Source organism: Sander lucioperca, chromosome 4 (assembly GCF_008315115.2).
Source record: "Sander lucioperca isolate FBNREF2018 chromosome 4, SLUC_FBN_1.2, whole genome shotgun sequence".
Lineage (NCBI taxonomy): Eukaryota > Metazoa > Chordata > Actinopteri > Perciformes > Percidae > Sander > Sander lucioperca.
Window position 1 is genome coordinate 44,043,244 of NC_050176.1, and position 16,946 is coordinate 44,060,189.

The 16,946-nt window shown below is 40.7% G+C and overlaps 2 protein-coding genes across 10 annotated transcripts in view; both read left to right on the forward strand.

The window, feature by feature from the left end:
- LOC116040450 (activating transcription factor 7 interacting protein) overlaps positions 1-11,883 on the forward strand; it is a 35,898-nt gene extending 24,015 nt beyond the window's left edge. For 2 of the 3 annotated variants that reach the window (XM_036000245.1, XM_031285795.2), the window contains exons 2-14: positions 840-893; positions 1,858-2,407; positions 2,544-2,997; positions 4,588-4,769; positions 4,904-5,041; positions 5,198-5,269; positions 5,374-5,450; positions 7,044-7,108; positions 8,005-8,673; positions 9,973-10,074; positions 10,214-10,291; positions 10,527-10,609; positions 10,987-11,883. In XM_036000245.1, the coding sequence (XP_035856138.1) occupies positions 1,865-2,407; positions 2,544-2,997; positions 4,588-4,769; positions 4,904-5,041; positions 5,198-5,269; positions 5,374-5,450; positions 7,044-7,108; positions 8,005-8,673; positions 9,973-10,074; positions 10,214-10,291; positions 10,527-10,609; positions 10,987-11,433 (2,910 nt within the window). In that variant the 5' untranslated portion in view covers positions 840-893; positions 1,858-1,864 and the 3' untranslated portion in view covers positions 11,434-11,883. The remainder of the gene's footprint in view (positions 1-839; positions 894-1,857; positions 2,408-2,543; positions 2,998-4,587; positions 4,770-4,903; positions 5,042-5,197; positions 5,270-5,373; positions 5,451-7,043; positions 7,109-8,004; positions 8,674-9,972; positions 10,075-10,213; positions 10,292-10,526; positions 10,610-10,986) is intronic. The other variant, XM_031285796.2, reaches the window with a different exon arrangement.
- A 2,448-nt stretch (positions 11,884-14,331) lies between these two features.
- The window catches only part of grin2bb (glutamate receptor, ionotropic, N-methyl D-aspartate 2B, genome duplicate b), a 115,629-nt gene continuing 113,014 nt past the window's right edge, over positions 14,332-16,946 (forward strand). For 2 of the 7 annotated variants that reach the window (XM_036000246.1, XM_031285739.2), the window contains exon 1: positions 15,938-16,710. The gene's annotated coding sequence lies outside the window, so the exon portion shown is untranslated. Of the gene's footprint in view, positions 14,478-15,937; positions 16,711-16,946 lie in introns of those variants that run through there. The other 5 variants (XM_036000248.1, XM_036000247.1, XM_036000249.1 and 2 more) reach the window with 5 other exon arrangements.

A 16,946-nucleotide genomic window follows, 5' to 3' on the forward strand; every position in this document is an offset into this window, starting at 1 on the left:
AAGCATGTGTATAGCAGTAATGCAGACTTCTCTGGAGTGGATATCATGCCTCAATTTAGATGGCTAACAACAAAAGACAAACCATGGAGTAAAAAAGGGCAAAACAGACACAAAAAAAACGAAATGGAAAAAAAAGAGAAAAATACCATGGAGCAAACGGATAAAGTACTTTAACTAACAACTAATAAGCCATCGGACTGTCTCGAATCGAACCTTTTTGTGTGATTTGTTTGCTTGTCTCATCTTTGAATGGGTTCTTATTAGCTTAGCTCATTAGCTTATTAGTCAGCGGATACATTTTCTGTACATCGATTTTAGTTTTCAATTAAGCTTTGTCCTAATGCTGAATAAGAATGGGCATCAACGGTTTTCATTTATGTATAAAATATCCAAAATATAAGCATGTTTAAAAAAATGTTTGCCAAAATGAACAGAAAGTTGGCTGAAACTGAAAAAAACAAACATTTTATGACTATAGTAACATTGAGATGTATCAACATTCTCAGGAATCATATCATCGTCCGACAGACTAGCATTTTGTGTCCAGATAGGTGGTCAATCAATTCTTAATAATTGTGGATATACTTCATTGTCATCAACATAATTGTACTTCCAGTTTGATGAAATTCAAAGTGACCCTTCAAATAAATATCTCCTTTTGAAGCCAAGGGCTCAGTTGCAGCTCAGGGGATGGGAGGCTGCTTAATTCAGATCAGCTAAATTTAGGGTTGTACTTTAATTTGCATGGTCTGTGGATTTCATACGTAGTTGATGTTATCTTCCTAGTTTGAAGCAATCATATAAAATATACTAAAATAAATCCATCCTTTTCCCCTCAGGTTGTCGGAAGAATTCTGTGGTAAATCCATGACCAGGAACCTTTCGGGTTGAAGGTGAGTTTTTCATAGATAATTTAATTAGTGTGTGCGCCACAGGTTCTTTAATATCACAGAACATTTCTTGTTTGCTACTACTTGTAAAATGAAAATTTCACTGCAGCACACAGCTTAAATGCATTTCTAATTTTGTTTGAGTACCATAAAGAGGTTTAAATCATCACATACATGTTTGCACATAAAATGAATATACATGAAATGAATACAGATACAATATGACAACTAGCCTTAACACTACAATGTGTGCAACAATCAGAACTCTGTACGGGAAATCCTTCAGTTTTTTTTTTTTTTTTTTTTTTTTTTTTTTGCATAACCTCTCTACTGCTGCAACACGTCCTCCATTTGCCCGTTCTGATTCGCTGAGGATTGAACCAATAGGAAGATGGGGGGATGGGAGTAAGGTTGGGTTGCTGCTGTTAACTTCAATGTCATTTCTGTTCTCTGGATCGGGGATTAGGTAAACATGGAATCCATAGGTTAATCAGAAAAATATGGAAAGGGAAATTTGTCAGAGCAGTTAAAGCTTTTCAGACTGACATGAAAAAAGCCTTTCTGGCTTACTGAGTTGCACTTTCACTGTTGTCACTGTAGAACAGATACAGCAATGTGTAATCAGGCAGTAGGGATCTGTCTGATTTGGCTTGGATGACTGATTCAAATTTTGGTAAAGAAAACGGGCTGTTGGGGAACCGGCCACTTTGGTATGCAGATCTCTGTGAAAGAAGAACCCTCTAGAAAAGAACAAACAAGAAAGCCACAGGGCTCTACAGTGACCTCTAGTGTTTGCTCTGAAACTCTGCAGCCATTTCTTTACTATGCAGTGCGTAAAGTCCAGGACAGGTTCCTAAGCGGAAGAGACTGTGCTGCTTACCCTTGCAGTTATCTCTAGGGTTTTGTAGATCTTTCCCAGATTCATCATGCTCTTCGATAGCATTTAATCTCTCCTTGTCACTCCACAGGCAGCAATGGAAGTTGTTGTGACAGAGGAGAAGAAGAAGATTTTCCGTGCTAGGAAAACCATGAAGATCAGTGATCGACAGCAACTGGAGAGTCTGCACAGCACTTTGTTGACAGCAGCTCCAGGTATGACCGACCTATCTCCGCCACCTCTAATGAACGGCACGCACAAAGAGGATGGACTGAAAGCAGGCGACAAAGAGCAAAACAACATCTCGGACTCCAACTCACCCCAAGCTACATCCCCTGCTTCTCCTGCTCTTTTCCTGTCCCTCAATCTGTCCCCTTCGCCGGCGTCTTCACTAAGTCCAAAATCAAAGGAGGAAACTCCTGCTTCTCCCACATCACCATTCCACTCTCTAAACTTTGAACTGAAAAAGATGGATGAGGATGAGCAGGATGAGCAGGATGAGCAGGATGAGAAGGAGGAGAAGGAAGGTTCGTCATCATCCTCATCCTCATCGAAAGTGTCCGTTACACCAGCATCAACCGAATCCAAGGAAACCCAGGAAAAAGACACCGAGGTGACCCCAGAGATGGAAAAGAATAAGGTAAATGCTTAGAGTTTCTTAGGAAATTGCTCTCATATGGCTTTATACTGGATTTGTTCAATAGTGTTGAAGTGTGGATAGATTGAGAGTCCAAAAAACGTTTAATTAATCAAGGGTTATTTGTGCTCTTCTTCAGGAGGACCAGACTACAACAGAGGACCCAGCAGTGGATTTGTTGAAGGATTCTGTTAATGGTTTGGCTCCATGTTCGCCTGTACCACCTCCAGTATCTGACTGCACAGAACCTATGGATACAGATAGTGACACTACAAAGACCGAGGACCTCGGGGCCTCCACAGCCAAAATAAAAGACGAAAAGACTTCTTGCCCCAAATCTACCTCTTCTGATTCCGCTCTCCCTTGTCCTTCCTCGTCTCATCCAACTTCCTCTTCTAAAGATCTAAAACAAGAAAAGGAAATCAAAGAGGACATAAATGACGAGGAGGATAAAAAAGAGGGTGTGAAGAAAGGATCAACAAATGAGGAAAAGATTGAGGGGGTAGTAAAAGTAGAGACCAAAAAGGAAAAAACTGAAGTTGGACAAACAAAAAAGCCACCTCGGCCATCTTCCACCCCACCATCTAATACAGGTATGAGAGAGTTGGCATTGTGCCAGGAAGCTTCAAGATAATTGCTCCATATTAATAAAGTTCAGTAGAAATCCAAAGGAAATTAACCAAAAGCAGTACATGTCATTCAATATTTTATACATGCAGAGCTTTATGTTCTTGTTCTCTAGTTAAACCAATGTAGACCCGAAATGGAAGGCTATGGAAATGTAAAGGTTTCAAGTTAGAAAAAGACCCGTAGACACTTGTAATTGTAGGCTGAATGACATGGTAATAACATCTCATTTAAATTGGTATTCAAACATCTTTTGTTAGATCCTCCTTGCCTGGTAATACTCTTGACCTTTAAACTCCATGCACACGCACTGTCTAAAAGGCTTTCTGTCTTAAGATTTGGAGTCTCCGAACCCAAAACCGAGATGCCCGGGTGATGTCACTTGACTGACTTTGTCAGACTTGACAAAGCTGGGGCTGTACCCCCTCTGTCTTCTAAATTGATTTTGAAAATTAAAATCCAGCTTCACTTTAAGATTCTATGACGGAAGCTCATATTTTGCAAGTCTGTAAGTTTAATAAATCAAATGGTAAGGATATTAAAAACACTTCAACACACTTAAACACACTAAAAACACACAGTATGCAGTGCAAGACAAGATAGACATAACTACTAGCACTTTGAAGCCAGAAAATGTACCTTGCTCTTCAAAAAATGATCTCGCTATTATCTCGATAATGTCGCATTTTATGGTTCATACAGGCCAGACCATCCCAAAGCACTAGAAATTGTAAGGCTGAATTAGAGTTTCAATTCATTTTTAAAGTAAAATGTATGCATTTAATGTGTTTAATATTGATACAAATGACATTCTAGCTAAGCTTTGATACAAAAGAATCTCTTGATCCACAGTATTAACAGAACATCTCTGAGTGTAGGTTGTTAGGAACTTTTTAAATTCTGAGTAATACGTTAAGTGTAAAGCAGAATGTATTAGTTAAAAAAAAAAAACCCTTACTGGCAAAACCCTTACTACCTCATGAAAATATTTTACATTACATCATTGCTGCCATTAAAAAATGTCGTTGTGGCCGGATTGGCTCAGTGGGTAGAGCAGGCGCACATATACTGAGCAGTTTATGCCTCAACGCAGAGGTCCAGGGTTCAAATCCGACCTGTGACGATTTCCTGCATGTCTTCCCCCTCTCTCTCCTTTCTCACCTAGCTGTCCTATCAAATAAAGGCGGAAAAGCCCCCCAAAAAAAAGTCATTTTAATTCTTGTTCTTCTATATAATTAGCAATTGCCATTCTTAGTCTGAGATTGGCAAACTTTTGGGGGTAATGCAAAGGATCACCACAACAGATCTTGTTTATACTCATGTTTATTTCGCAGCGCCAGAGTTTCTGATAGAGGCCCAATTTATCAACTTTAAACATGAACATGTAGTTAGACACAGAAAAGCTATTGGTGTGCACGTTCTGTTTCATCCTGCTTCAACAGAGTGACAGAGACTGACCTAAAACAGAATAGTGCCAGAAAACATATGCATAAAAGATTTAGGGCAATGAATGGCACACATAAGGTTCTAGTCAGTGTTTGTCTTTGTTTCTCAAGTAGTGCAAGAGGAGAAGGGCTCCACCTCGGGACTGAAGCGCACTTTATCAGAGGGTTCTGAAAAAGATTGCCAAACCGTTAAAAGGGAGGGGAAGAGGCCCAAGGTGGAGCGTGAGGAGTTGGAGGCACAACTGGAACTCAAATTTACTGCAAAAGCTGGCGCTCACCATAAACTTGAAAAGGTCTGTTTGCAACTATCTTGCAGCATAGAATATTTTCCCAAAGTCTAAGCGAACTGAACGCTGCTTTGATGCCAATGGATATTTCATTACTTAATCTTGCCTTTTTACCCCCTTTCTCTGATATTCTTTCTCAGATGGTGCAACAGCTACTTGAGGAACGGTTGAAGGTCTTGGAGTTGACCATTTTTGACAAACATTTCCAAGAGTTGAAGGACAGAGTAGACAAGATTGACTGTGCCACTAAACACCAAACCGCCATTACCACACTCCAAGTAAGTAGACGGTAACATTGTAATGTAAAGTATATTTTCTTATAGAATAACACATGCAGTACAGATTAGTACTATGTAGTTATGGAGCTGCTAAAATTCACTCCCCACAGTTAGCAAGGCCCACATATAAAGTCCCTCTCTCTACGGTTTGTTTAGGCCAAGATAAGCCGACTAACAAAAAAGTTTGGAGAGGCCAATCAGGCGTCGGAGAACAAAAGGAAACAGGAGGTAAGAAATGGTTTTCCATTTGTTACATGCTAAAATCTTTGTACCTGGTATTCAAGTGATTGTGACTGAAAATGTTCTGACAGCATGCGGTCTGATTTCCGCAGGCGCTTGCTGCTGCTGCTGCTGCTGCTGCTGCTGCCGCCAAGACTGCAACTGTTGCAAACAACCCTCAAGTTCAACGGTACGTGTGTCAGTGCCCCTGTAAATCCCTGTCAACCATACTATATATGTTAATTTGGGAATTTAGTAATAAGGTTCTTGGTTTTTGGAAGTTTTTTTTTTTTAAGTTTTTTTTATCACCTCTGCAAGCTCACATGCTCAAGTTAACTTTTTAAGTTAAAATTCACAGCATAAATGTATTAAAACATGCTATCATGCAGCAGTCTGTTCACTTTGGTATTTTTTGTGACTATAATTTGCCTTTTGTATGAACGTGACAATACCGGACTGAAGCCAGTACTACACACGGAGCCGGTTACAGCGTGAATAGTTGACATTGTCCCAGGTTGCTATCTGTAGTCACTAGAGACTGAATTTAAAACTAATGGACAGAATAAAGAATCCCTACATCCTCCAAATCCATACCGTTTTGGAAATCAAGATTCCATGTCTCTTGTACTCTTAACTTCCAAATAATTCTAAAGACTGGTTTGGAATAAACAAACACGTGTCTCGGTCTGTGTTTTGCACCTGCAAAGTAACCCTGCGTGGGTCCAGGTCCTGAGTCTTGTGACGTTCTACAATGTGAAGCCTGAGCGTTTCCTCAGGCAGTGCAGAGTGTAGTTAAAACTGCACCTCTCCTCCCAACAGCGTGCTCCGTCGGCAGACAGTAGTGCCACAGCCTGAGGTGCCCAGGGAGGGAGTGGCGCCCTCTGTTGGTAAAACTGCTGTACTGTCTGTCATGAAGGCGAAGGAAGAAGAGGAAATGGAGGAGGAAGAGGACAAAGTTATGTCAGGTCATATTGCCATGGCAAAAAAGCTGACGGAATACAATGAAGGAAAATGCAGAGCAGACATTAAACTCCGCACAATCACTTCCCACTTGGAGAAAGTGCTTTTCCACAACTGCAAGAGAAGCTCAGGGAAACCCAGACCTGACCGCTACGCATCTTATGTATTCCGCTACCTAGTCCCATACGACGTCTACTGTGACTGGGTCGCAAAGGTCAATTATGTTGGATTATTGGGCAAGGAGGCACTGCCCGCGAACTTGAGGAGGACAATGAGGATGTACATTGAGCATCGATTCCCTGTACTATCTTGTGACAGCTGGAGGGAGATTCGTGACGTTATCAATGAAATACTGCGAGTGAAGAGAAGACCGGAATTTTTTCGAGAATGTGATGAAAGAAAAAAATGCTTTTGAAAGTATTTTTTTCAGTCTTATGTTACGGGAACAGAAGCATACTGGGACAATTGTCATTATGCATCATTGGAATTTTTAAAACATTTAGTCTAAATATCCTTCTCATTGCAGTACGATTCTCGTCAGCGTTCATAAAAAAATTCATTTCATATTGAAAGGGATATGAATTTCTGGTGACTTGTGCACAAAAAACACTTGAAAATGTTGAACTATACTTAACATACTGATAAATGCTTTAATGAAAACTTGGACATGTACTTCAATTACAGTATGAGGTGGAATCTCGCCTTGTTCAAATGTGACTGTATGAAGTTGAATAAAAGGAAATGTCAGCCCCTGTTACCACATTCAGTCATCTTCCTTTTGTGGACATAAACAGCTCTAAGCATAAGCAATCTTTCTAAACAGGCCTGTCCGTACTTCAATGGAGTTTAAGCAGATTCCAACAACGGTTTCTACGTGCAGCACAACTGGTGAGTAGCAGGATTTCCTTTATACTGGATGTTGTGTTGGTCTTTGCCTTTTTAAATAGAATAACCAGAGGCACAATAGTTAGCTGAGTCACCTCCCAATAACAAAGCTGTGGATTTTTAAATATTTGGTCCTGTTTCTTTCCATGAGGAGTTTGCAAGTTCTCCATGTGTTCATGTGTCTTCTTTAAAAGACCAAAACCAACTATGAATTCATCCTACTAACTAGAATTGTATAGTGTAGCCAAACACAAAATGTTTCTTCATTACCATTAACACAGACATCGTAGTGTAGTTTGAGTCAATTCAACATATGTCCTGCTGCAGTAAATACTAGCATACGGAATCTGTGACTGAAAACAGTCCCCATCACTGTTTACTCCTATTTGAGTTATTTTTGCAAAAAACGACAGTGCCCAGCTGTCATAGGAAATAGTTTAGCCTTTGTTTTGTATTAAATTGTATATTTTTAAAAGCTAATATTTTCAGTTGGAATGAGTGGCATGGAGTGCCACAGACAGGCTGAGGAAGTCAGAACGTATTGAGAGATGGACTAACACATTGTTGATTTTGGTCTGGGAATCATTGACAGTGACAGACATGTAGAAAATTGCCAGCCTTATCCTTTCAGTGCCCTGTAGCCGTGTGAAGAATTTGTCTGCATGTTGGTGCTGCAATAGGTGTTACCTGTCTTTTGCCCATTGCATGCCAGGGATATGTTTTAACTGCCATGACCGTTGCTAGCAATAAACTAGTCTGCTCCTGGTTTTGCACCCTTTATTTGACTTTAAGTATAAGAAGCAGATGAGTAAAGGAGAACAAAATTCAGTTCATTTGAAAGTCTCAGTGACACTTCCTGTCACATTCTGAAATAAGCCATTTTTCCTGTTTTCCCTCAGCAAATCCACATACGCTAGCTCTGCCAGCTCCGGCCACAGGTCTGGCCCATACACCCACCTCCACTGCCATGGTTTCACAGGCCCCCATCCTCCAGCTGATCACCACCACCACATCTAATGCTGGCTCCACCTTGGCCACTGGCATCACCACTCAGAGTCACACAGGCACCCTGCTGCTGAAGACGGCCTCCGGGAGCAGCCTTATGGCTGCGGGCCAGCCGCTCCTCATCCAGCTGCCTTTATCAATGGCTAATGGCCAGGCAGGAACGCTGGTCAACATCCCTGTCTCTTCTTTATCTGCAGCCAGCTCACTCGGCAAGTCCAAAACCACTACTTCCACCGCCACTTTTATACTCAAGCCTGCTCCCGCTATTACCACTTCACCAGCTTCTGCCCCAGCTGTTGCTACTGTCCCAGCGCTCCAGGCCTCCACTGGCCAGATGTCCTCTGCTCAGCTCTCTCTTGCCCGTGCTGTGTACCAGGGGGGTGCTGGCGGGATAACGACACCCAACGCAGGGGTATCTGTGACCACAGCCAGGACGCCGGCTCAGTCTGTGTCTGTAGCAGGAGCTATGTCTTCTGCCTCTTCACCTGCAACCTCTGGGCCGGCAGCAACAGGTTCCACCGCTCCAGGACCACCACAAGGGACGTCTCTGACATCAAAGACAGGTGGGGTACTACTTTGTTTAACAATGCTGTTGTCTTTAGAGGTATCTAAAATGCTTCTGCTGCTGCAATCAGCAGCTTGTAAAAATCAAGTTGTCGGTCATTCAACCAGTCAAATTAATGTCAGAATGGGATGTAAAGGTATGACGCTTGGCTTTCCTTGTTTCATAAAACACTTAGCACAAAAAGTAAGGAAATTTGTGTTTGGTAGATTATTTCTCTGTGGTAACAATGCTTTTTGGCAATAAATCTTATACCGTTGGAAAGCCTGTTTAGTTCCCTTTCAAATGGTGCCCCATTTGTAAGGAACATGCATTTGTGGGATAAGCAGCAGCGCTGAGTATGTGGGTTGCGCCCATGAAAAATTTGCCAAATCTTCTCTGCCAATGCCAAACAGCTTATTCTGCCATTGACTTGTTTGGTGGATTGGGTGATTGAAGTTTGAAGAAACAAGACATATTGGCAATTGAACAATTTATTCATTCCACAAACAGGAGCCTCAGTAGCGTGTGGAAGAACCATACACAGCCACAACAGCCTGACACCTCCTCCTCATGCTGGTCACCAGCCGGGTCACACACTGCTGTGGGATGGCATCCCATACTTCAACCAGCATTTGTCGCAAGTCAGCCAACGTGGTTGTGTTGGTCACTCTGGCATGAACAGCACGCCCAAGCTGATCCCACAAGTGTTCAGTGGGGTTAAGGTCAGGACTGCTGGTTGAAGAATGGGATGCCATCCCACAGCAGTGTGTGACCAGGCTGGTGACCAGCATGAGGAGGAGGTGCCAGGCTGTGTGGCTGTGTATGGTTCTTCCACACGCTACTGAGGCTCCTGTTTGTGAAATGAATAAATTGTTCAATTGCCAATATGTCTTGTTTCTTCAAACTTCAATCATCCAATCCACCAAACACCAAACAAGTCAATGGCAGTCAATAAGCTGTTTGGCATTGGCAGAGAAGATTTGGCAAATTTTTCATGGGCGCAACCCACATACTCAGCGCTGCTCTTCATCCCACAAATGCATGTTCCTTACAAATGGGGCACCATTTAAAAGGGAACTAAACAGTCTTTCCAACGGTATAAGATTTATTGCCAAAAAGCATCGTTACCACAGAGAAATAATCTACCAAACAAATTTCCTTACTTTTTGTGCTAAGTTTATATTATTATTATTTAAAGAGTAGTGTGCCTTGTGCCCTGTCTTGGCCAAAGAATAGTGAGGTGTTGCTGGCTTTTTCTTTTCTTTTTTTTTTTGAAGTTAGCTCAACATTTATTTCTATCTTTTGTCCCTTTTCTCAGACAACCAAGCTACAGGGTCCACTCCATCCAAAGCAACTGCCCCAGCGGCACGACCCAAAGGCTCTGTCATTGATCTCACCGAGGACGATGATGACGTACAAGGTAAGGTTGAAGGGAACCTCTTTTTTTCCCCCCCGTACAATAAAATAGGTCATGTTATAATTTGTTGTCTATACCTTAACACGCACTGTAATGAAAAGCAGCCCTTAGTCTAAATATTTTGTTCTTCCATGTTCTCCAGTGACAGGAGTAAAGAATGCCACTGTTGCAGCTCCCTCACCTACCCTGCGTCCTAACCCGGTCATCAGCATTCCCAACAGTAAGTCCACCACATTATGTTGAGGACATGAAAGGGTGATTCTGTGCATGCATGTGATATTGGGACAAACGCATAAACCAGTGCTCATCCTGGTTATGGGAAGCTATCATGATAAAATCGTTATCTAGTTTAAAAAACAAAAAAACTAACAGAATAAAAGCGATAACATGTTTATATTGTGTATGTTAACATCTAAATTATAAATCTGTAATTTTTGCGTGTGTTCTGCCCTCAGGTGCAGGACCAAGGTCGTCCCCGCAAAGTAATCAGAACTCTACCGGCAATCCTCAATTGACAGTCCACCACCGCCCCCCACTGGTGAGGATTTAGAACTGCATTTTATTCTATGATTTTATTTGTTAAGTCTTGAGTAATTGTTATTTACATATGTTATGAAATGTGAAATATGTGGATCTTATCCTGACGTGCTGCTTAAAAAGCTACCAGTAGTTATGTTGTCTTTGCCCTCAAACACAGATTTCTGACTGTAAAAGCTTCAATTGACTGTTTGGAAGTTGAGAATTTTTTTTTTTATCTCGGCATATGAAAAACTTTCTCCATCACCTTTCTAGACCCACTTTCTATATGCGTGATTACTGCTTGTGCCTTTATATTATTCAAGAGTTAGTGGTCATTTTGCTAGAGGAACAATTCATGTCACATGTCACAACATTCACAGTGTTGTCTTTTTTTAGGACTCTCCAATGAAATCCCGCACTGTAACCACTAGTACACCAACCCGAGTACTGCCCCCTCTCCCCGCTGCACCCGCACCTCCACGCTTACCCCCGGAGGCTGAGCGGACCTCACCTCCTCAGCAACCTCAGCTGAAGCTGGTGCCAAGTCAGACCGGTATAGTGCTGTCGTGGTGTGTGGCAGAAACTGATCGGACCTGCGCAGCTGTAGACAGCTATCACCTCTATGCCTTTCATCAAGACAACTCCAACAGCAGTGCAGCACAGCAGCACTGGAAGAAGATTGGGGAGGTAAAGGCCCTTCCTCTGCCTATGGCCTGTACGCTGACCCAGTTCCAGTCTGGCTCCACTTATCATTTTGCTGTTCGAGCCAAAGACATCTACGGGCGCTTTGGCTCCTTCTGTGAACCTCAGTGCACAAATGTCATCAATTCCAGCTCTAGCTGAACAGTTAAAGAATGGAAACAAGATTTTGCATTTGAAAGTTCATGACTTCTTTTACTTCTTTTTATGTTGGGAACTCAAATATTGTGCATTGAACACATACAGTATCTGTAAATATCTCTCTCTGCATAACAACTGGACTTCTGACTGAGTTGGAGAATTGAAGCGGCAAACGGTTGATCTGGTTAATGTACGTAATGTAGTTTTTGTGACTCAAGCTGTTGTATATAATTGAATTACTTTGCCCCTCTACCAAGTAAGATATTTATGTTGTCTCCTGTTACTCTGATCCGGATGTATTTTTGCTTTACTTGAGAATAGGTGACAGAATTATCAGTGTAAACTCAGAATTGCACAGAAATGTATAAATGTGTGGTAGAAACTGAATGATAACTTTTGTAAGTTTTGTCTGGCAACCAGACTTTGACAAACACAATAAAAGGTTTTATTAAAGTCTTGGCTTAATAATTTTGTGATACATTTCATCTTTTTTTTTCTGGTTCATAGCTCTTCACTGCAATTACAGAACCAGCAATCTACCACATTGAATACAGCAGTACCCCACAGAGAGATTGGTGCTTTGGTAACAGTATACAGAGATGTCTGTGACAAAAGTCCCATGTTTTACCAGTTCCAAATGGATATGCAGTGCTTTGCACAGAAGAACCAAAGGCTTTTTATTTCCCTTGTATAGGGAGCCAGATAATTGGGCTTATCTGCTGCAGCTTTGTTTTTCTCAGGAATCTCACAGCTGCTCTACATATCTGGCAGCCAATGATGAACCACAGAACTGCCAACATTAGTATTTACAATTAAAAGTCTCTTTGGAGTTTTAGACCTCTAGTGGTGCTTTGTAGCTGTTTTTTCTATGAGTGGGTCCCCAGTTTGTTTATCTAGTGCATGCACGCGGGTGACATGATACACAGTCCTACCAATGGTGTCACACTATTCCATCAACAGTTGGCGGTAACATGCCAAAATATGCTGCAATGTGTCAGCAAAGACGGAAGAATCCTGCAAGCTGATAAACTTAAATAAAACAATGCTGGGATTACAATACCTAAAAAAACAAAACAAAAAACAAAACAAAAAAAAAACTGCTTTGCAAATGTTTTACTTTGCACTTGACATGTTTGTTAGACATCAACAATACAAACAATATGTTTTGTGAGAAACACTCAATGTAAACATAACTTTTGTTTGCTTACAATAAAACTACAGGGCCTTTTTAACAGCTTTCATCTTTAAATTTGCTGCACGCAGACCACAAGAGGACGTCAGTGTCTAGCAAGCATACTGGTGCATATCTCATTTGATGCTTTAACTGCAGAAGCAGAGGAGAATTTAAGCATGAAATCAAGCATCACTTAAGCGCAGACCTCGACTAAAAGCAAAATACCCCGAGAGCCCTTTCTTTCATAGTCAATATTGTACTGGAAAGTACATAGTACTTTAATAGTAATTTAACCTTAAAAAATTGATTTGTCATCATTCAACTAGGTTTATAAAAGTATGGTTATAGTTATACAAGGGCAGTCAAAGATTTTCCTAAAGAAAAGGGGGCGGCACAGTGGTGCAGTGGTTAGCACTATCGCCTCACAGCTAGAGGGTTCTGGGTTTGAACCGGTCTTGTCTAGATGGATACCCAAGGATTGCCCGACTATCTATGCTAACATAACTAACCCTAGTCTCGCTTTGCCAGACCATCCACAGGGTCTGGCTACTCCACATGGGATGGGATTCCGGGATGGGAGAAAAACGTGCACTGGTTTATTGCCATTTCTTTAAACCAATCACAATCGTCATGGTGCTAAGCTCTGTACAGAGCCGCTGCGAAATAGTTGTGCGAGAGAAAACTCAGATTGGACAGACAGTCTAGCAAGCTGTCTCAATTTACCATGCAGATATCTGAGGAGCAGTCAACCATAGTCCTCATAAATCCACAGACTTTAAAATTTTAAATTAAAAAACTCAAAGAAAGCGGAAGGAAACAGAAAATACATGCATCCGGCGGAATTTCCTGCGGCACCGGAGCAATCCCGGAAGTGGAACGTCAAGGATATAGACTAAACTAACCCTAACCATTCAAGGTCAATGCCTAATCTCAACCATCTCATGAGACTTTCGAGACAATCTTGGGTTACCATCTAGACACGACTGCTTGAACCTGCTGTTCTTTAATTGTTGACAATAAATTAACAGTAGGATTATGGCAAGCGGTTACAGATAATGGATGGATCTACAGCGATCATTGGGTCACCAAAATTAAAAGAACCATTCATCTTGGTGTCGTAAATGTGCACAGCAAATATTATGTTATTATAATTTTTTTTACAATGTATTTATTTGTTTGTATTTTTTTTTAAATTGTGACCAATTCCAAGCGGGGCATTTGACAGTTGAAAAATCAACTTGTCAGTGCTCTCTGGTGGACAAAACTATGAAGGGATGACACTTGCTGTTTGTACATTGCCTCAAATCTTGTTTGGCTTTTCTGTAGCGCAATTTCTTGATACTTATCAGCTGAGACATACACCAATACCAATGCGATATAGCTATGTATTGGCCTGCTAGTTTTATTGGTCTTGATTTAATTATTAGACACAAATTAAATAAAAAAAAATTTAATATTTGAAAGCCTTTTTTGAAATGTGTTAAGAATAATAACTAAAAGGACCTTGAATTATTATTTGTCAAATACAATGTACGGTGCTTTTATCCTTTCTAAATTTGAAATAACCAAGTGATAATAGCTTTTTTAAAGTGTAAATGTATTTGATTGTAATGGTGCGTTCAGGATCACACCAAGGCGTTTTCGAACTACACATCCAGCTATCAAGATCAAACTTGCGACGCGAATATTCGCTCCGCCTCTGATAGCTATAGCTAGCGATGCGTCACGTCGCTAGCGTTTTCAACAGCAGCAACAACTTAACGGGACTAGCTGGCCTATTTTCATCATTCCACGTGTTGTTTACGTGGAAATTTGGATCACGAGTGTCCCACAGAAATGCTCCCTCTTTCTTGACCTGCGCATTAACATCATGGTAAGTCTGTTTTTGCATGTCTGCCTATAACGTTAACGTTACTTGTGAAAAGTTGGTAGCGTTAGCTAACTCTTAGCTTGTACAAACTCAGCGTTTGACGTTAACGTTAGTTGTATTTCGGTTTAACAAACCCATCAAATTATTTCACCTCAATTAGGCATTTTATTTAATTAAAGAATACGCCATTTAGGCATTTCAACTAATGTTGTATTGTCATTGCGAAAGGTTCACTAAATATGTCGCAACGTTGTTTTAAAAACACTTTATGGTAGCTAGCTAACGTTACCGATAGTGATGTTAGGTAAGCTAAGTGGTGAAGAAGGAAGTGTTCAGGGCAGTTTATACTTAATAAAACTACTAATACCACGATGAAAACACACTTAGGAATAAAACTTCTGCGCTCAAATTTTGAAAGTATAAAAAGTATATTTATTATGCAGAATTGTTCCTTCGGAGTCAATATATATATATAGGTATCATATTTTTGTAAAATTAGTATCGACATGTAACGTTAAGCAGCATTTTGATGCTGTAGCTAGTCATGGTGTTGCAGAATACTTTAAATAATGTTACTGTTGGGTAGCTTAATGTGTCACAAAATCATATTTTAAAGGCTGATTATAAGTTGTATAGGCCTATGTAAGATTACTAACGCTAGTACTATACCTGTCATACATACTTGAGCAAATTGCAAGTGTCGTTACCTCAAAACTTCACTCAAGTACTGCATTAGAGTAAATGTACTTAATTGCCTTGAATTTATTCCATTAGCTAAGTGTAAATGTTATTTTTTTCCCATAGTTTGCTCCAAACGTCACATAATTTGACTTGAAGTTTCAGATTATGATGGAAATGGAAACCCATCATAGAGATAGTGAGATAATCCTGTGTAAAATAGATACATTTTACTTTTACCGAAATGTTGCTGGGAAACCTATTCTGGAGTACCGTTGTAGGTCTTAAGATCCCAATTTGACAAATAATACTTATATAATAAAATGTCTATGTACATTTCTGAACTTCAAGCATTCTCTAGCTACATGGATTTTCAAAATGAACAAGTGAAAATGTCTTCAACCAGGTTGAATCAATTTCATCACTATCAAGCCAATATGAGCCTCAATAAACAAATTGTCAGTACAAACAACGTAGCAGGAGGCATTACGGTGACACAAAAACAAAATTGGAAAGAATTTAGAAAAATATATCCTCTCTAATTAAACCTCATTGTTGCCAATTTTATTTCCATCTCCGAGCACAACAACAGAGGGAGCTATTGCTTTCATTTGTAAAAACTATTTTCTTGACAATTGTTGCAACAGCCCTCCTTCACTGTAGCATCTCTCTAATTCACAATCCTATAGAGGGACCCACCTCCACATCTCTCTCTCTCTCTCTCTCTCTCTCTCTCTCTCTCTCTCTCTCTTTCTAGAGGAGGGGGAGGAGAGAAAGTGAGTGCAGTTTGAGTTGTGCTCTGCGCTCTATGCCAGCCAGAGGTGTGTTTCGGCTCCACTCTCTGTATCTCTGGGTAGCAGCACCCCACCGTGCAGCCAGCCTGAGTGCCATGTCTAACAGCTTTGTTGGCAAAGGGTTACAGCTCATCTGAAGGGAAAGGTAGCACCTTGCTTTGAGGAGGACGGAAGATAAAAGAAGACTGACCAGTTGCAGAGAGAGGGGGGATATAACTGACACCCCCCCCCCCCCCCTCGCCTTACTAAACTGAGCAAAAACGGAAGGCTTTGGAGTATTCAATTTTTTCTTTCGTTTTATATTTTTCTTATTCCTCATCGCGGTGCTGGGAGGTGCTTCATCTTTTCATATAGTCTCTCTCTCCGTCATTTGCCTCCTCATCTATTTCTCCATCTACCTGGTGTATAATTTTATCTATTTATGAGTGAGAGAAAAGAGGAAGGAAGAAGGAGTTTCTTTTAATTTTTGTCCTTTTCCTTCCTCCTTTCCACTCTTCCCTCCCTTTCACCAAACCATATCATACCTGTCAGTTCCTCCTTACCATTTCATTTCTAGCTGCTGCCATCAGTTCATTATTCCCCATCCTACGCCTCTTTCTGTCTCTAAAGTCTGATGTTATATGAACTTGGATGAATTTTCTTCAAAGACAACTAAAAAAACTCCACATGAATGACTATTTTTTTCCCTTTTCCTTCTCTTTTGGTCCCTCCACACCCATTTTCTTTGCATCACACTCTTGCGGGATTCTTAAATGTTACTCTAGGTAGGTTAACTATCGTTTAGTGTCTGTCCATCTGTTTGTCTGTGTGTATTTGTGTGTGCTTTACGTATACATAAAACACACATTAACACACACATGCATTCGCACACTAAATTATGCCTAAAACAACAGTGTTCAGTGAGTCGATATCGGTCTGGTCTCGCACCGTTTTCACACCCGCCTCCTCATCTGTTCTTCTCACCATGACAACGTGCTCCCATTTTTAATTGTTGTCTTTA